At 33.7% G+C, this 21,371-nt stretch overlaps 1 protein-coding gene across 5 annotated transcripts in view; it reads right to left on the reverse strand.

Annotated features, from left to right (window-relative positions):
• The window catches only part of lcorl (ligand dependent nuclear receptor corepressor-like), a 45,539-nt gene that overhangs the window by 14,247 nt on the left and 9,921 nt on the right, over nt 1–21,371 (reverse strand). For 3 of the 5 annotated variants that reach the window (XM_015343918.2, XM_015343916.2, XM_015343919.2), the window contains exons 2-6: nt 16,741–16,806; nt 11,428–11,507; nt 9,394–9,523; nt 7,808–8,038; nt 7,315–7,399 (exon numbers count right to left, since the gene is read on the reverse strand). In XM_015343918.2, the coding sequence (XP_015199404.2) occupies nt 7,315–7,399; nt 7,808–8,038; nt 9,394–9,523; nt 11,428–11,507; nt 16,741–16,806 (592 nt within the window). Of the gene's footprint in view, nt 1–3,392; nt 6,385–7,314; nt 7,400–7,807; nt 8,039–9,393; nt 9,524–11,427; nt 11,508–16,740; nt 16,807–21,371 lie in introns of those variants that run through there. The other 2 variants (XM_006629208.3, XM_015343917.2) reach the window with 2 other exon arrangements.

Genomic DNA, 21,371 nt, shown 5'->3' on the forward strand with positions numbered 1-21,371 from the left:
AAATTAAAGGGGGTGAATACTTTCTGAAGGCACTGTATAGCTGATTAAAAATGTTTTAACGACAGATTGCAAAACGTTTTTATGATCCATAAATTTGACACCAGTAATAAACATAGTATTGGGTGCTAATTTAGAAATCTATGGGCCCAAACTCAAAGGCCAATATTTTGCCTTTGAACATGGCAAACCTTATTACGTGCTGTGGATGTCTGACCTAATATTCTGCAAGTACAGATTTATTTCAATTCTATTAACTCAATGTCTTACTTTATGAAGAAGAAGTAATGAAAATTTAAGATATGTGGGACCTTCAAATTTATCTTACATCAATTTTGAGAACACAAAAGCTGTGGTGCTCAAGCTTTGAAGCTCATCCAGACTACCGATTTAATCTATCCTACAGAAACCCTTTAAATTTTGTTCAATTATATTCACACTTTACTTGTTGAGGGGAAATCAAACATCTGTGCAACAAATTTTAAGCATTTAGATTCCATATTAAAAGACAGGCAGTACAGTGTGAATACTTCATCTAACGCAAAATGTGATTCTTGACAATATTAGTTGAGATACTTTCTATATTACAGCACGTAAAACTGGAGAGCAACAGTGAAGTTTTAGACTTTGACTATTTTGTTTAGAACCCATCACCACATTTAGTCAGATAACATCAATTGTCTTAGAATCTGATGCATATGATGTGGACTTACCACGGTTTCACTTTAATTGGTTAACCCCATTCAACCCAAAGTGAGTGGAAATTTGAATAAGTTTATATAATTGATGGTCATAGAACAGTTGGCGTCAAACAAATGTTTAGACCGTTTCACTATTAAAATGTTTGGAAATGTCATGCTTAAGATGAGTGCATGCAAACAATGGCCAAGACCCTTAAAAATGATGTTTAAAATATTTGGATGAAGCTAGGGAATGTAATTGAAACTTTTAGGCTGAAGCTTTAAAATACATGATCGGTTTGTGAACCTGATATGGGATTTAAAGCACAAAGTCGCACAATTGCAACTTTTGCACAAGTTTCATGCAAATATTGATGCCTAATTATGCAAGAACAGTGCACAATAATGGCTTACAAGTATATACAGCACTTTCTATTGTTGTATCTATTCAGATCAAAATCCTGTCAACAAATTTGATTTTTGGCCACATGCTCAAACCTGAAATTTCCATTTTTAACTAGTTTTTCCCATGTGTACTAGGTCTAGTGTGAAATTACAACACACTGTTTTTGTGTTCTCAAAATTGTCTTGACGTATTTATCAAGTTTGGAAAACATCTATATCAAGAACATCCTTAAACTTACAAACTGATATACAGTATCATTTATTTGGCTTTGTGCATTGAATCAATGTTCAAAATCATTTCTGCAGTAAAAACATGTTTTAAGACATATAGCAAGTCCTTCAGATTAAGTTCTTTCCAAGTGTAATATGTTTGAAAAAATGTTTAAACTTAATTCCATCAACAGAAATGTTTTTTTTAGAAAAAAACATTGGTAATGTCTCAAAATTAATATTTTAAAAGAGGGTTACTTTAAGTATTGCACTATGAGTTATTAGAACAAATTAAGTGTGCTATTACTAATAAACAATGCAGGACTAACATTTTAAATTAGTGCCTTCTTTACAAGCTTTAACTTATCAGATGGAATAAGCATTCTAGCAAAGCAAGAGCATCGAAAGGTACACCAAAAGTATATTTGCTCTTTGGACTTTTTATTGTATTGTTTTCTGTCAGTTCCAAAATTCAGCACTTATCACCTGTCATAAAAAAGACAAGAGTATGTATTGTTCCAAGGCAAATTCCACTTTGTATGCCAGACATAACTCGTTTTTATTACAATGCAACAAATCCTTGAAATGAAAATAACAGATTAAAAATGACCAAACTGTATGCCTTTTTATATCAAACCTGTAATGCAAATTAAAATCAGCAAAAATAACTGAAAAATATTATACTTGATACTCACAACACAACCTACAAACTGGACAGTATTAAGCACTCCAGAAGTTTGAAAGTTTATGAAAGGAACAAAAAAATACATGAAGTTCATCAATTAACATGGGGAAATAACACATTGTATCTTTTCAATTCTCTGAAATAGTCCATCACACAGACAGTGCAACTACTGCAGTTTACTAATCCCTTTTATGTGGGAAACCTTTTCACAACAACTTAACTGATATGAAAAGAAAGTGGAAACGCACAGATTAGTCAGAATGCAAACAAAATCATGACTGGGAGTCTGAAGATATCTGTTAATAAAAAGATTAGGTTAAATGTAGTACTACAAAAGCAAGCCATATAGCAAATGTGAACAATGATTTACTCAATTCTTAGAAAAAATACTTTGAATACTTAATTTGTAACAATGTTGTCCTAAGAACATGCCAGTAGAAATCTTTTTCTACAAAAAGCCAAGTTACAGAAAATTCTTCGAAAAATCTCTGAAAAAATACTCAGTTTGATCAATCAGGACTAACAACCAGAAAATAATTAAACATTTTGAACATACTAAATCTTGCCTTGTAAGAATGGCTAGTGATAAAGCTGTTGTAGACACTCCAAAGAATTTTATTTGAAAATATGGATTTCACTGGCTGTACAGTATGCCGTGGGAAGAATTATCATCAAGGTCTGATCCTAAATAATTTAGGAAGACATTTCTTTTCAACAAGATTCATGAGTTAAAACAGGAGGCTTTATGCAAAGCTCATGTTTATGGAAACTGCTGTCCTGCTGTGATAAACATCGAATTGTAAAGAAAATTGTCTAGAAATGTTAATAGGATTGACAATGACATTGCCAGTAAACAGAAATAGACTACAGAGCCATACTAGAATTGGTAACAAAGTTCATTCTTTATAAACAGTCATGAACTTTTAACCCAGCCAATCTTTGTAATGATTAACTATATTAGTAGAAAACCTTGTCAAAAAATGTACAAGAGCTCAATAGGACTAATCAAAACATTGGAGGGGTGCAATTAATAACAAAAATAATGTAACCTATAACGAAGGGAAATTAAATAGAGTTGTAAAAACAGGGACAGTGAAAATGGCTTACCTCCTCCTTATACGGTATATTAAGATTTGTAATGCAGGAGGGCAAAGGGACATTTTAAAGTAACATCTTTAATAAAACCTTGCCAAAATACACATAAAATACCAAAAAGCACAAATTCTGTTAACTAAATATTAAAACACACTTTTCACATGTATGTCTTGAAAATGAAGATTGTTTTGCTGTTCATCATTAATATTAAAAAAGAAAAACACCTCCCAAAAACAGGAAGGCAGGTCTTTATAAAATAAATGCAGAAAGCCAAGCTTGCTATATGTGCAACAGCAAAAAAATGATCACACATTTCACAATTTCATTTATGTGCAAAAGCATCAAAGTGCTTTAATACAAATTACAAACTATTAACACAGTAACTGAACAATTAAATCCACAAATTCAGATTTTGAACAACACAAAGGGGAACAAAAATACACTACACTTACAACACAAGACAGTTAGATATACTAATTAGAAAATCTCATAAATAATTCATGAATTATAGTGCAATAGATTTATGCATAAATAACTAATTACCAAGAAATTAACCAATTTTTTCTAAAAGAAAAAAAATCAAGGCTGCCACATATCTAGGTCTGTGACAATGAAATACTGTAATTAAAAAACGAAGTGAAAGGTTTTTTGTAAACAACTAAAATCAGTTTTACTAAAAGGTATTATACAATATAAAACTGTCAATAGCTACCAGAAAATGGTTAAACTTTGAGTAAAAGTTCTAAAAACAGAGGCACTGTATTGTTATACGAAAATGTTTTAAGAAACATTCAAATAAGATGAAAATTGGAACACCATTTCATTAGAACTTGGTCTTTTCAGACAGTTTTAAGAATATACCTCTGTTAAATGTGTAAAAAACAAACTGGTGCCCTTTTAACTGAACATTAACATGTAAACAAATTTACAAAACACTCACGATACTGGGACTAATTCATATCCATGAGTAAGCAAGTCTGAATAGTACATTTGTTTTTCACTGCAGTCCATCAGAGAGGTTTCTAGCATAGATCTACATTTTAGGTTGCTTTAGAAAATGATTTTGTTTCCAAAATAGCATTACAAACATCTTCTAAGTTTCATAATGTAATGCAATCTCAAGTCCAAGCTATCAAACCCATCACTTTATATACAGACCTACTTTTTTTAAATGTGAAGTTTACACTTGGTAACCCGTGTGATCTTTTATAAGAAGGATTAATAGCTGTATATTTCAATTTGTACAATAAATACCCAAATTTCTACCAAAATGAAACAACTCAGACTTTTTATACAAAACAGTTTCGTACAGCTTCAAATGCTGACTGCTTGTGGCATGAAACAATGAAACCCTGAACTGTAAATTTGGTATTAGCAGTACGATAATGTAACGGAGCATTATGATATTTGGACAGCTCTTGAAATCATATACATTAAAAAAAAAGTCACAGCAGCAAAGTTAGTTTTTAAATGAGGTTTTCAGTAGTAGAAGTGCGAAACAAACCTTCATAAATACAAATTTATATTAAAATATAACCAGCACACATTCACTAAAACTTACCATTCTCAAGCTTATTCTGTGCACATTTTGAACATGCTCTATGTTGCATTCCAACTTACCCATTATACTTTGCAGAGTTGCTTTATATATATAAAAAATTCACTGTTTCATAATAGACTTCAAATACAAACTATCAAAATTATTCTACAATGTGCTCAAAGTTAAGCTAATAATGTTGAAATTTATCATGAACTTCTGATGTACTAAAACACCAGGAAGTGCTTAAAATATCCAACGTTTTTGTCACTTCAACCTTGAACTTTTTTGCATTGTCACACTGATACTGTAATATATATATATAGGACTCGTGAAATGCCAGTATGGAAATAGTGTTTTTCTTGACAGCTTGTGATACCTTTGTACCGTTCCATAATCTGTCATATTCAAGGACTTGAGGAAAATAATTACTAATATCTACCTAGTTTTAGTACTTAAGTCACTTAATCAGTCTAGGTTTGAAATCCCATATGAAAGCTGCACATAACAATCATTAATGCTCTTAGAAGCTTAAGTTAAATAAAACCTGAATATTTGATAAGATTTTAAATTCTTATATAACTGAAACCAACAGTGTGTCATTATATCTATGTGTATATATATGCATATACATATACACACAAATATATATGCACATGTATATCCACAGTGAAAACCCTGAATAAACTATTTTAAAGGCATGTGTTGTGTTTTGAAGTGTTTTCTTAAAAATCCTGTCTAGAGTTGAATGTCCAAGTCAGACTCGAAGTTCAGTCTAAAAACTTTTGGAGCTGCTTGTCCCTGAATCAGTCACTTTAAAAATCCCAGCATCCGATAACCTGGGTTTCTTTTTCGGTGGAGTCTTCAGTGTTCCAGACCGTTCTTTCACTTTGTACTCTAAAGTGCTGTGAGGTACTCCGTAAATTCCTTGTGCTTTAGAAACACTCATTTTACCGCTCATCACCATTGTAATAGCTTCTTCCAAGATTTCATGATCGTACTGGCGGTAACGGCCACGCTTCTTCCTGGGCTGCTTATCTCTTCGATCCAGATCATCTGCATTTTCCTCAACTGAACCGTTCTTCAAATTAAGACACAACGGAGAAAGATCTGCTTGCATGATGCAAGATTCAATACCAGAGTGAGCTAGAGGTACAGAACAATCCATTTTGTTCTGTTTAGGGAGTATAGTTTTGAGTTTCTGAAGTGCTGAACCTTCTGGAATTGATGTAGCTTTAGACACTTGATACATTACATCCACAAGACCAGAGATTTCAGGTTGGGATTTGGGTGCAGAATTGACCCGTACCTGAGGGATTCTTAACTGTACAGCAGGACTGGTTGAATTTTCATAATAAAGACTTTCATTTTTTTCTTTCAGCTGAGTGACCATCCTCTGTAGAGTTAACTGGTGGAGGTAAGTAGAAGCCGTTGGAAACTTTAGCTCTGAGTTTTCAATTATGTTGAATTTACCCTGTTCTGTGCGTTCAGCTTGAGCTCGAGCCCAATTAGCCACCTTCTGTAGAACAAGATGAGTCTCTCTGCTTTTTGAAATATAGTCGTCCCCAATGTCTTGGCTGAAGGCTTTCAGTGTCGACAGCTTTCCTTCGTATAAGGCTTCTAACTGAAGAAGTAGATTTTTTTGAGGTATGCCGTAAAGTATGGCTGCTTTGTGAATGTCCAGTGCTCCTGACTGAATGTCTTTCAAGGCTTTTGAAAGCAAGCCTTCTGAAAACTCTGTGCTTCTTTCCACATAGTCATCTTTCTGCAGTCTCCTAGGATGGATGGAATGAAACGATGGTAAGCTGACGCATGACAGACTGGCACACAGCTATGGAAGGGAAGGGTCCACTCCTTTATTACAGTCCTTGCTTAGGTAACATCACTGCTTCTCTCATTGTATAAAGTGTCTCTGAGTTGTGGAATACCTGTATATAGTTTCAAACGTTAGAGGAGTCCTACAAGGACAGTCTGTCAATCATGCGGTAACAACTTCTAGGGAAGCACTTCCAATATCTTTGCAGAATTGGTATCGGCACGACTGCTATACTTTCAAGTAGGCAATTGGAATAAAAACTGTATGGTACTGCTGAAAACTATGTTGTACTGCTTGTTAGAATGGTGACGTTACCGCTGAACAAGTAATAAAAGAGTCAACCCATTTGCAAAGTGTACTAACAAAAACAAAATTGCTCAGATATCAAGTAAAGGTAAAACCTGGTTTTGCATGTGGAAAAATATAGCTAAACATTTGACAGATGTCTACGTATATCCTTACAAATGTTTACATTTGTTTAAAGATCATAAATTCAATGTATTTAAAATAATATGGTCCACTTCAGAAGATGTTATGAAGTTATATATTGATGTTTATTCATGTTAAGAAAATAAGGAAAATCTACTTATTTCAGCACAATATACAATCTAATACTTTATAACTTGTCGACATACCAAGATCTTAACCAGGCAGTAAAAGTGACAGTTCAGCACTCCCAGTTCAGAAAAACTGCAATTTCCACTGTCTGTGTTCATATAAACAAAAATAGAAATGCTCAAAACGTTCTTTTAAAATTGAGTAGTATCCAGAGTGCCTAATACTGCCCTTGAAAATAATTCTAAAATTAAACTGTCAATTAAACAGTTAAACAGCTTTAAATGAAGCATAAAAAATGTGAAAAGGCAGATCTTCATTTAATGGTACTTACCCTGAAGCTTTGTGATTAGTGGATACATTTCTTGATGATGTAGAACTGGCACTATTTTTTTTCGAGAGATCAAGCACGCCATCTGCTATGAAAGTTAAAAATTAAAGATTAAGTGAATAATATTACATTGAGGGATAGTGCTTATACAGGGCAAAGCATATTTTTGGAAACAAAAATACGTGCTGCAGAGTACTGATTGTTTCACAGTATAGTCTGTTACACTAATAGATTACATTTTTACATACGTTTTGTACATTTTAATAAGATCTTTCAGAACTGAATAAAAGCAAACGTCAAAGAGATTTAATGCAATAGTCAGAACAACAATAATTACTTGGCATATTGTACAAAGAGATGTAATCATTGTGCAATTTTAATTAAAGGTGAATATAAAAATCTGCAAAGAATTCTGAACAAAATAAAACTTGCAAATGCAGACCACATCGGCAGGATATTTTCCCCACAAAGTATTCTCAGTGTTAGGAGAACTTACCTTGTTCAACATTCAGATGGTTTCTGTTCACAGTGAGGTCTAATGGTCCATCTTGATCTTGGAATTGTTGGAGACTGCTACAGACTGAATCCACATCCACGGATGTTCCATTTTTTGCTTCCTGTATCCGACGACTTTTCGAAGCATACTCAATTGCAAACCGGCGGATCATCTTTTTCATTAATTCCTGAGCAACTAAGGGAATGTTTGGATCACAGTTCTGAGGAAGGTCTATCAATAAAAGGAAGGTATATTAGTCAGAAACAAACAATAAAATACCCAACATGCAATGAACAGCTTAAATTAAAACTGAATTTATTATACAGCAATTATTCAGGCACTTATTTTCTGTTGCAACCTTTGGCACTGAATGTGACCACTACAAAAAAAGATATGTAATTTAGTGTACATTCAGGAAAAGATCAAACATTAAAGAATGGGAGTATGTCTATCAAGTTTTGATTCTTCTTAAATCCAGGACAGGATTCCAATCCAGGAACTGAAGCACATAGGAAAACAAATATTACAATGAAAAAGCTTTTATTCAGACTGTGTGATTAACATTTCTCTTTACTAGTAAAACATAAATTGAATCACACTTCAAATTCTAAACTAGAATTTATGGGTAATGATACCACTGTAAAGAGCAGCTTCCTCTACTGAGTTAGTCATACCCTTCATCTTGGGAATTGACCCCTGTAATAATCTGTCAAGTTTATGCTACCTTGCGAACACAGATAAAGATGCTTCATAAAGAAACTGCAATCTTAGATAACATTTACAGCAACTTAATGAAATTTAAAGAAAAGATAAAGGAATGGAAAGGATACATTATACGTTTTGATTCTGCTGGTACATGCTTCATGTTTATATTCTTTCCAAACAAAGATACTGCATTATACATCTTTTTAATAAAAGTGTTCTACAATGACTACACAGGCTGTTAAAAGATTTTCTCAGGATTTATTGCACAGCAGTGTACAGCTGCACCATTATAATTCAACAAATGCTTTTACTTACTGATGATATTTTACTATTAGTAAGCAACCAATTGCATTTTATATATACTGTAGTTTGAATATATATAATTTATTTTAATTTAACATATTAAGCACATGATTTTTATATGACCATTCTTTTCCATTGAAAATGCCATCTATGATTAGTACAGAAAAGAGTGTATAAGAAGTGTGCAAAAAAGGTTTAATAAAAGACCCCTTTTCTATTACAACTGAGTTTTACACTGAAATGAAGTAACTGGAAAGGCAGGATATCAATCAAAATATTTGATTACACTTCTTTTTTAAGGTATCAATAACAGTTTTTCTTGACTCATGTTTAAGAAAAAATTCAGAACAAACTTTTGAAAGGAATATAGTAATATATACCGATGTCAAGCCTAGTGGATATAAAAATTCTAAAATGTTTTAGTGATGGTTTTCATCCTTGTGCCTTTATTCTAAGAAGTTCTTACATTAAAATGATTTAAAAGTACAAAAACATTACAACTGGTCTTATACCTGGGGCAACATTAAGAATAAAGTTAAAGAACATAAATGTCATAAGACACCACTCAAAGTTTTTACCTTTCTTTCGAAAGATTGCATGAAGAAACTTGTCTGCTTGGCATTCAATTTTCTCAGTGTTAGACTGGCCCTGAGATGGAGATTCTTCTGTAGGAGTTGACTGTGATGAACTGACAGTGGGAATATGGTCCTGTATAAGTTTTAAAAAACAAAACAGAAATAAAATACTGATTAAGACACATAAATGAACCTAAAAACTGCAAAAATAATCTACTATAAAAGTAGCAGCCGGAATTTGAATCAAAATACTCCAACAGAAATATATTTTTATTTTCCACCTTTTATATGTTAGTATGTGATCATGGACTTTGTTAAAATAAAACAATTAAACATGCACTAAAATGAAGTTATATGTATCCTTTGATTGTTCAAGAAAGTAGCTGCATCAGCATGTGTAGGCTGCAACGGAACAAGTCAAGGATTATTCCATGCTGAAAAGAGAAGAAAACATTTTGGCTGTGGAATCTTCTTTGGGTGTGAAGAACACATCCGAAGAAGGCTTCACAGCCGAAATGTTTTTCTTCTCTTTTCAGCATAGAATAAACTTTGACTTGTTCCTTTGTATCATTTGATGCTCAGTATATTACTTAAAACAGCAACAAAATCCAAACAATTATTGATATTTTTTGGTTTAAATATCTTATTTAAAAAAGTGTCACAGCCCAATTACACTGCTCAATGTGCATCATCACCAAGGCTTGTACTGCAAAAGTCATGGACTAAGTGTATGTGGTCTCTGTTGCAGCTGCATGTTCTGCACCAGGTTACAGATGTCTTGTGGGATTCTGTCCCATTCTTTTAGAGGAGCATGGACAAACTAATGAACAGGCATATGTTTCCGGGCCCTAGATACCACACGTCATCCCAAACACATCTAAAAAATGTTTAAATATCAGTGATGGTGCTTAATACATCCACATCATGAATGTCATGTCAATATATTTTTTTTCTTCACCAAGCTTGATATTGAACAGGTCAAATCGTCTCATCACCTTTCCCCAATTAAATCTTCAGTAATAAAATGACTTTTCATGACACAATCACTTGTGAGTGACACTGTTTGTCATAAATCATTAAATGATGGAAAAAACATCTGTATGTAGTAAAACCTCAGTATTTGAGAGGGTTAGTCTCCAAGAAAGGTGACTTTGTAAATGCAAGACTTAATACCTTATAGGGAAAACAGGATATGGATATGGCTTTTCCGTAATAAAACCAGCACTACAATATTATACCAGTAATATTTGTAAAAATTTACCTATTTCAGAAATAGTTTCAATTTTTTAAAGAAAATGCTGTAAACAAAGTTTTTGCTTTGGTTTTCTCCCTATATTTCAAGTGTAAACAAATGTTATACCATGGCTTACTCAGTATTAAGAGTTATTTTTTCATTCTTAGTAGAGTGCATTTTACTTTACATATTGCTTTTACTAATATTACAAAATGAAGCACAACTGTCCAGTAACAAAGTTTATTATAGCACAGTAATAACAGATAAGATCATTTAAGCAAGAAACTAAAATAACTGTACTCACTTCCTTACCAGTCTACCAACTAACTCTCCTGTCCCTGGTTCTTCTAATTTCTTTCTTTCTTTCTTTGTTTGTTTTTTGCGAGAATGGATGCTGCGATAACTTATGGGACCACAGAAATTTGTTATTAAAGTTATTTTATTTCACAACATTACATAGGCATTACTCTCATGACCGGTCTACAAGCAATGCACACCTAACGCTTTCTAGAGAGAAAATGAATAATGCATAAACAAGATGCAGTCCTAGTGAATGGCTGAACTTGGTCCACGAAAAGTGGTCACTAATTTTGCACAAGTAGACAAAATTATGAATGCTGAACTTGCAAATATTGAGGTTTTACTGTATTTCTAGAAACATACATGTAAACAGTGTCTTGTGATGCTCCTGCATGTTAACCCATTTGTATATAAACACACAAGATTTAAAAAAGTGTAACTATTTATAATTTCTCTGGTACTCTTGCTACCCAAAGAGAAAGTCACAACTTGTATAAACTTACATTGAGCTTTTCTAATTGTAGATTGCAGAAGGAACAGCTTGCATCCACTGACCAGTCGGTGACCACATCTGGTTCACAGTCTAAATAAAATAAAAAGTTTAAAATATTTTTCAGAACAAAATCATACCTTTGTGAATTAAAACTACTCATAAATCTGAAAGGTTTGACTCAAAACCATATTTTTAAATAAAATCAGGTGCATTTTGATGGATATATGTAACGTAATGAAAGGCTCACAACATAACTAATCTATACCACCTGGCTTTTTGAAGATGACAAATCACAAAGCAGCTTGTACACCTTAACACTAATACAGCGATAGAAGCAGGACTCTTTTCTTGCCAAATAGAAAGCAGTGCCTACTACAGATCTGTATTTACTCAAAAATCATTTCTCAAATTTCGTGGGTATTATTTGTGACTAGAAGAATTCTGATGGAAAATTAACATATCTGGCCTGAGAAGCACCATATTTGTGATATGGCATCCATAATTTAACATGCTAAGCCTTTTAGTTGTAACCAGGCATTTTGATTTTACTTGATTTAACCCACATCTACAAGCTTATTTCATCATTCAGGCTAATCCTAAAAATAGGTAGAAGCTTGGACATAAATAAACAAGTGCACCTGACAGTAATCTGACTTTCCCATAACACAACAGTGCTATAATCTTATATGTGTACTCAATTTAATACCTGGAATTTTAATTTTAATACAATATTAAAACAATACTGATGTTTTTGAGTGTCTTTAAGTCAAGAATTATAACAGCTGGTATTTACACTTTGAAAAATGTATAGAATAACTTTCATTTTTCTCTTTGGATCACATATTTGCAAAAGGATGGACTACAGTGCTTAATTTAGCATTTAAACCATAAAATAAGAAATACTTTCCACACTGTTAAAATTTGTTATGTTAAACATACCAATTATAATCTCGATTTAATAATGTGAGGTTTAAATGTGTACACATTCATACATACATTAAACAAACAACATATTTGTTCATTTACGCCAACAGTGAGGAGTACTGGCTGGGACACCCATCGAAATTATGGATTCCAATCCTGCAACCTACCCTGCTTCTGTTGCCTTGAGCAAGGTTCTGGTGTGTAATACATACAAATGTAAGTCAGTTTGGATAGGAGTGTGAGCCAAATTAGTTCATAAATCAGTCTGCTGGTTAGTATTGTACAGTTATGATTTAATATTTGAATTAAAATCCTTACTCCTTTTGACAAATACTGCTACAGCACATTCTGCCTTTGGCATCTACTATTTATTTGGTACAGCACAACTGTTTTTTCTGTATACTAACTGCTGAAAGAACAGTAAATATTTTAATGTCAACTGATTTAGTGTGTGCAAATACTTTGTTTTGCACAGCTACAAATTGAAGCTTTAAAGCTTTTAAGGAAAACTAAATTATTCAAACTGATAGCAAAAAGAAATTTTTGCATACAATTTCTTTTAACATAGCCATTTGAGCAGGTTTAATCAATGTCAAATTCCATGTAAAAACACAAATTTAAAATACATAGTATCTTGCAACTATTCAACTTACAGGCTTTAATGTGGCAGATATAATTGTTAGATATGTTAAATCATTGGCTCCTTTATTGTGCCGATACAAATCTCTGCTGACACACTGTATGAACTTATCTCTAATCATTTTGTGCTACAAATAGAATAAATGCATGTTTTGTAATACACAAATATCACATACCATTTCATGATTTTTTTTTGAAAAATACAAAATTTAAATAAGTTAGTGTTTTGTTAGTTGTTTCTTCAAATTGATTCTAACAAAAATAGAACAGTGGTAGTTGGATGTCTGAGCTCATCACAGAAAAAATATTGTCCATGACTTTTTGGCTCCATCACAGTAGAGACAAACTGAAAAGCTCCTGACAGACTGCAAATAAAGGAAATTATATTTTGGTAAGGAAGTTTTTTTCCCCAAAATGTTAAAACATTTTAAACAAGAATTTTCAGGACAATCTATTTTAATTCTTAAAACAAATAGTGAAATAACTGAATAATGAAGAAATGTATGTGATCTCACAGGAAAAGCTGATGTGAAAAACTAAAGTCTTCATAAAGACATTTATGTAGATGCAATTACAATTTTGTAGCACTGTTACTACTCAAAGGTAACCGCAAATATCAAATTCTGGGTCTTAATTTATACTTGATCCCTATAGTGTAAATTTAGTAATACGCAATATCAAAAGATGTTACAATTAAGCTAAGTAAACACGCTAAGTAAACAAGTGAAAAGCAGTCTTGGGATGTGAACTAATTTTCTAACATTTAGTTTGTAATTTGAGAGGGGTATAAATATTCAATATAATTGTCAAATACATAAGCCATGTTTTTGTTTAATAACAGATTAGAATTATCCTATTTTCCACTTTTTAAATGTTTTATGTTCCTATTGTTATATCTGTCAAATTAATTTGTAAACTCCCAATAAAAATATTTTCTATATTTCGAAGTTTGTTAAAAAAACCTAGCAGATGTATGAATGTCATTTTAACTTTAAACTTCAATGATAGTTTATCTTTTTTTTTATTTGACATAATTAGAACACAAGCCTTACAGACTTGACTTCCATGATACAAAGCAATTTGATCTCAATCATCCGGGAGAAGCTGTTCTTGAAACAACTAACGCAGTCGAAGGTGCTTGATCAAGTAAGAACGTAAAATATCCCCAATTAACCACTAAAAGGAAGCACCTGATTCAACCTATGTTACATTGTTTATGGCAGGTTCAAACAATTACACTTCAATGTACTGAGACTGCCAGAGTCACAATGCAAGGGGAATTCCTACATATAAGCAGGTCTCACAAAAAATCATGATTCTCTTTAATCTCTCTTGTGTTGTAACACTAGCAGCACTAAATTTTAAAATTTGCTAGGATTGTTGCGTCTTAGTGAAACTGAAAAATAGTGTCTTTACAGAGAAACAATTTGGGCTGCACTATTACTAAAGTGAAGCCAGTGTGATCATGTTATACAAAGTTCCTGCTGTCTTGTGAAAACAGCTGCAACAGGTCAAAAGAAAACATCTCACCTTATAATGCAACCCTGATAACAGCAAGGATAGAGGACTTCAAAAAAGCTGAGTGCACTGACTAAAATCCCCACGACTGGAAAAGGCAGCACAGCACACAAGATTTTATCAGAAGTGCAAACAACTAAACAACGTAGGACAATTATTGGTTGATTTTTAAATAGGTCATTACTGTAATAGCAGAGACATTTCATTTTAAATGTTTCACAACATTATTTTACAAAGTAAGCCAACTGTATCCAGAACCTGCTGCTATGAAAATTCCTGCCAGTTAAAATCGATTTGACATTTGTACAAGGAAGTCAGCTCTCACCTGTTCATTTTAAGGACACTAACATGACTGGCAGTTTTTTTATTTGGATCAAGTCATGCGATTTCAACTCAAGAAAACCTGGCCCTATCCAGATTCTGATAACCTTAATTCCTGTTAGTTTAAAGCAATATATTTTATTAGTAACTGCACAAATTAACTTTAGGTGCAAGATGCCCCAATGAATTTAACCACACATAATATAAAATGAATTTGCAGTTAATTACCTGAAAGCATTGTTCTGGATCTTCTAACTGCTTCTTCAATTCAGGATTGTGGATGAGCCGGAGCCTATCCCGGCAAGCAAAGGGGGCAAGGCAGGATATACCCTGAATAGGATGCCAGTCCATCCCCGGACAGATGGGTAGAAAGTCACGAACATGCTCACACCTGAGCCAACCTTCCTAGAAGCCAATTAACCTACCAGTAAGGACTTTGGACTGAGGGAGGAAAACAGATAACCCAGAGGAAGCCCACAGGACCACAAGAGAACATATAAACTCCATGCAGATAGCTCCCTTATCTGGGACTGAACCAGGGCCTCAGCAAATAACATCTTATGAAATGCACAAAGACTTGGTGCTATTCAATTTTTATTATTCTGTAACTTTATTGATGGTGAAAGTTTGCACCTGTTTAACACTGCTGTTTTAGAATATTTTCTCTTCGGGCAATAAATGGATAAAATTGCAAATACTGTGAAATGCATTTGTTTTATAGGCTATTGGGAGATGTGCAGAATGAGATAACAAAATCGTGAACTTTGTGAAAGTACCATATAGTCGCCATGTTGTTCAAGAGTTTGTGAGAATTATGATGCGTGGCAGCCTTTCCTGCTTACTAGTCATTGTAATGACTATTGTAATGTGATGTACAAAAGGATGAGCACAGGTTGTGCAGGAGACATTTCACCTCAGAAATCTTCCAACATGATTTATGTGCAGAGTTAACAAGCTAGTAGTATTTATCGGCAAAACCTGTCCAAAGTCTATTGGATTAAAAGAGACGAATTAACAAGCCTGCTTGTTTCCAATATAATAGGGCCCGTTTGAGTCTCCGGAAGTTTTGTTGCTTCATTCTGAATTGCTGCACATACCTGGAAATTTAGTCTATTTTGTGATGCAAGTTGGAGATTTTACTTTCATTGTGGTTTGAAATGCACTCAATGCCGATTCTTTCAAATCCCAATTATAAAAATAGTCACATGACTTAAAAGCTCTCAATTAACAGATAAACCAGTTGACAATGTTTACATTTACACTGAATGTTTTTCTATTAAGTTACATTTCACAAGGAGTTAATTTTCCTCATTTTCACTTTGGAGATTTTATACAGGATGCTGCAGTTCATGTTACTGCATTTATTTTATTTCAGCATTTCTCTCCAACAAAATCAAACCATTTTGTTGACATTACAGCCTATACATGCTCCTAATGAATTTTTTAATTTATTGCCCACATCATTTGTGATAGCACTGAAAAAAGATGCATGTTTGTGTTAATACCCACATACACTGCTGTTTATTACGCTTATGCATGCAAGTTATAAATGACTAATGGAGACTGAGGTACCACAATGGAATGCTAAAATGCTTAAAATTGGCTTTAGAGGATGCTGTATGAAAACGTGTTGCTGGAGGACTGAAATAAAGATGAGAATTTTTTTTAAAAATCCTCCAGGCTTTATGTACTTCTAGTTAACACTTTGGTTCTAAATGTAAGATTTCTCATTTTGCATGTTAACTGCCACCTCCAGCTGCTTTCAAAGTAACATGATAGTATTTCAAATGCTACGTTTCTTAGGTGTATGATGTGACTAGCTAAAAAATTGAACCAGTTCTACCGTAAACTCTGTCCAACACTGATTTAAAAACATCCCTGTAAATAGACAAACTACTTGGTAACTGATAAAAAAACTTACCATCAAATATACTGAGATCCCTAAGCAGCCTTGGTCCATAGATTCCTTCTAAAATACTTTCAAAACCTAAAAAAGGAGAAGGGGAGATTACATATTAAGAAAAGAAATTAAACACAACCCTGACGTCGTTATACAAAAATTATACAGATAACATTAAAACAAAAGGACCACAAGCATCAACCTTTTAACTTTAATTTTTTTTCCCTCTGATCTACACAAACCATACTTCTTCAATGGGAAAACTCAGATAACATACACATTAAAACATAAGATTGAAATACAGACAGTATACCGGTTGAAATATGTGCCATGATATGGATTTGGCTATATCGTTTATACCGGTAGAGAATAGATTTTGATGTTTACATAGATTGCGCTGCCAACATCGTCGCAAAACAGATTTTGGACATTTTTACTATTGACCCGTCATAGTTTAAAATTCTGCTGTATTTTAGCTCGAATTATATAATTCTGAAAATGTTAATCTTGCTGATATTTGGAAATCTGATAGGTTCAGAATTATTGATCTTCGGTGGTTCAGACGTCCGGTTTACGACGCATCTGAGGTCATTGCGGCCAATAAAAACACGCGGGCGTCTCTTCCTTTTTCCGTGAAAACAAACGTACGTGTTCGGTGTGCCCGTCTGCAAACACAAATACGCGGAGAAATGGAGAAAGGCAGCGTTAGTGAGACGGGAACAAGTGACGAAATTAGTGAAAAGAAGGGTGCTTCATTGGCTGTTTGGAAAAAGACAGGCCACGAGCAGAAAACGGTTATCTGCAAACTATGTCGGGCGACGATTTTAGCCAGAGGCGGCAATACCTCTTCTATCACCTATAGACGAAACATGTATGTGAGTATGAGGAAAGTACAAGAATGTGCTCCGAATATAGCAGTTCTATTGTCGGTGTTAAAAGAAAAGCCACAACATTGCTGCCTGAGTCATTAACTAGTTGTTGCCCTCATGACAAGAAAAGCCAGCGGTGGAAGGTCATTACACACTACTGCAGTTCAATGTGAAATTTCAAAAATACGAAAGGAACAACAGTAGCCAACCAACAGTTAATCATAACCTAATAGTTAAATCCAGGCAATAAAAACGTACTATCCAAGTCTTGTACACCTGTTAAAGCATGTTCTATTGAAATTGAGAACAAATTCTATATCGTGACATATATCGTTACTTTCCAAAATTAAACTTATACCTTGATATAAATTTCAGGCCTAAGTACAATAATAAGATGGCATGTTAGCTCAAAACCTAGTACAGTAATCTAGGGCTTAACGGAAAGGTATGAAGTTACCACCTGAACTAAACTTTTTCTGGCAGGAATCCCTGCACCAGCTATATAAAAGAATGGATATATTTTTAAATGATATATTTAAGGTTAATCTGTTTAATGATAAAATGTATGGACATTTTATACTGAAATTGAATTTTCTCTGTAATCTGAGCAGGTCTGGTGCCTTTGAAGCCTACCTAAGACATCTGTGCTAACCTACCCAATATATTTCTGTCCTCTCACTTTATGAAAAGTATGGAAATTAGTTATCAGAAAACAATGTTAAAGGATAAGTATTTTTTTGTAATACAGTTGTACTAGTCATCTTAGGCCTCCCAAATGTCACACTGCTGAAAGAAAACAGGCATTTTTTTAAATCATCATAATAGAAATTTCATTTTCCAGCTCACATATATAAAATCTCTTAATATTAAAAAGATTAGAATTCACCAGAAGGTACATAAAATAAATGTAATTGAAGAAGTAGGCAGCTATGTCAGCATGTGTAGGCTGCAAGGCTGCACCTGAAGACTCCATAGCCGAAACATTGTGTCTCTATTTCCTTTCAGCATCCTTTACCGTTCCTAAAATAAATGTGAAACGTGTTTGTCTATGGCTAATCAAAGGATGAAGATTCAAAGTAACTTTCAAGATGACCAATTGGGTGCAATCTCAAACTTGTACTCATTTCTCAAAAATAAAATCCATGATTGTTTTACCCAAGTCATTTTTTTAAAATTCAGATCAATCTACTAGATATCTCAAGATAATCAGCAAAACCAAATATGATTTATTAGATGTCTGAAGATGAGCTGGTGATTTTAAATGATGCATGGGATTGATGGGTACATTTACCCTAATTGTTTAACCACTATGCAATCACAATAAATACATTTAAATTGACTACTCAAGCTAGACTGACATCATACATAATTAAAAAGTTAACAGGAGTAAGGATTAAGAAACAGAGCATGATTTGGTGGATACTTGTTTCAAAGCATCTTTACATTTTCATTTGTAAAATAAGACCTTGTCTATAAGTCATTTGTAATAAGGAAAAAACATTATATTTATCTTTTTTGACATAACATTTAGAGGACATTTCTTAATATACATTTAACAGAGAAAAATGTGTGGTTTTCAAATACTGAGCCTTCCAAACGTATTCAGACCTTTGACCAATTCTCTCATTTTACTGTAATATTTGTATTTCAAAGCACTGAAACTCCAAATTAATGTTAGAAAATATTAAGAAAAATTGAAATCTGCTATTTGCATAATTACTCAATCCCCACATTTTAATATTTTGTACAGCCACCTTTTGCAGCAATAACAGCTGTAAGTCTTTTGGGTTAAGTATGTACCAGCTTTGCACACTGTTCAGGAGTGATTTTGGCCCATTCTTCCAGGCAGATTTGCTACAGGTTGTTCATGTTAGTAGGATGACGCTTGTGCACTGTATTTTCAAATAGTGCCACAGATTCTTAATTGGATTGAGATCAGGGCTTTGACTGGGCCATTGTAGGACATTCACCTTTTTGTTCTTGAGCCTGGCCTGCTGAAAGATGAACTTTCTCCCAGGCTTTAGTTTTTTAGCAGACTGAAACAGGTTCTCTTACAGTACTTCCCTGTATTTTGCACCATCCATTCTTCCTTCTATTTCAACAAGATGCCCAGTCCCTGCTGATGAAAAGCAGCCCCACAGCATGATGCTACCACCACCATACTTCACTGTAGGTATGGTGTTTTTTTTAGGTGTGGGGCAGTGTTAGATTTGTACCACACAGAGCTTTTTAGCCAAAATTCAAAGTTATATCTCGGTTTCATCTGACCACAATCTTTTCCCACATCGCAACTGGGTCACTATCATGCTTTTTGGCAAACTCCACACATGCTTTCACATGGTTCTTTTTGAGTAATGGCTTCTTCTGTGTCACCCTCCCACATAGGCCAGTGTTATGCAGAGCTCCTGATATGGTTGCCTGGCGCACCTTTACTCCGCTCTGCTCAGCTACCGAACTCTGTAGCTCCTTCAAAGTGACTGTTGGCTTCTCTCACAAGTCTCCTTGTTCGCACAGAGAGTTTTAAGGGACAACCTTTTCTAGGCAGTGTCTGGGTGGTTTGATATAGCTTCCACTTCCTGATAATTGAACTGACAGTGTCCACTGGGACATCCAAACACATGGATACCGTTTTGCACCCTTTTCCTAATTTATGCATTTGTCTTTAACCATAACTTCTTTGAAATGGTCTTTAGTCTCAGTTTATCAAGAAAATCTGGCAGTTATTTTAATGATTCACAGGTAGAGATCAATTGTAGGGCAATTATGTCTTTATTAGAGCAATATATGCAAACAGCATATTTCAGTTTTTTATTTTTCTTAATATTTTCTAACATAAAATAATGTCAAATTAAAAATAAAATTGAGTTTCAGTGCTTAGAAATAAAAAAAATCACAGAGAACTAAATTTCAATGTAGGATTTGTAATTCAGTTAAATGAGAGAATTGGTCAAGGGTATGGGTAATATTTTTTCATTGGAAATATATTTAAAAAAATATTAGTCCATTAAATGCTTAGTCTGTTATATTCCGATCCTCCTGTCAGACTTTGTATGAGGAGCTGATGCAGAAGGAATAGGTTATTAAACTGACAAGGAACAACGCGCAAGACACCCCCTCAGCTCATACATGAGATCAGAATGAAAAATCGGCAAGGTGATTGGGTAGAGAAGAGGAGAGGTTTAGAACTCAAAACTTTTCCAAACTAAAGAAAATCTGAATGAAAATATTCAGAACCAAAACACGGTTGGAATGGACTAATAAACCGAACAATCTTTAAGAGGAAATTTTGTGGTTGTCCCTTTACGTCTTAAAATGGACATTAGCAAGCAAGTTAAAGGAACTTTAAGTTTAAACCACTATGTACAGGTCATGTTGCATCTTAAAACAGGAGAAATACATTTAGCAGATTCTGAAATCTTTATGCCCTGGGGGGCTGCACTTTGGATAATCTCTAAAGCTAGTATTACAATTCCACCACACAAACCTGACGTGCATAAAGTACCACACTCCCTCAATAAAAGCCTTTAATGTAATAAAACCTCACTTTTGTCTCTCTTACCCTCTGGTCTATACATCAAGTAATTTTAAAAACTTTCAGTACAATTAGCACTGTCAGCACATATGAATTTCTGAACCACAGCAACCATAACAAATAGTATCCATTAGAATGAGGATACACACTGTGTAAATATGACCTCTGAAGTTTTTGAAATCAGCTGTTTTAATGTTGTGACAAGAATGATATTAACTTGACTGAAGAAGTGAACAGAAAAAAGGCACAAA

Source organism: Lepisosteus oculatus, chromosome 1 (assembly GCF_040954835.1).
Source record: "Lepisosteus oculatus isolate fLepOcu1 chromosome 1, fLepOcu1.hap2, whole genome shotgun sequence".
In the NCBI taxonomy this organism is placed as follows: Eukaryota; Metazoa; Chordata; class Actinopteri; order Semionotiformes; family Lepisosteidae; genus Lepisosteus; species Lepisosteus oculatus.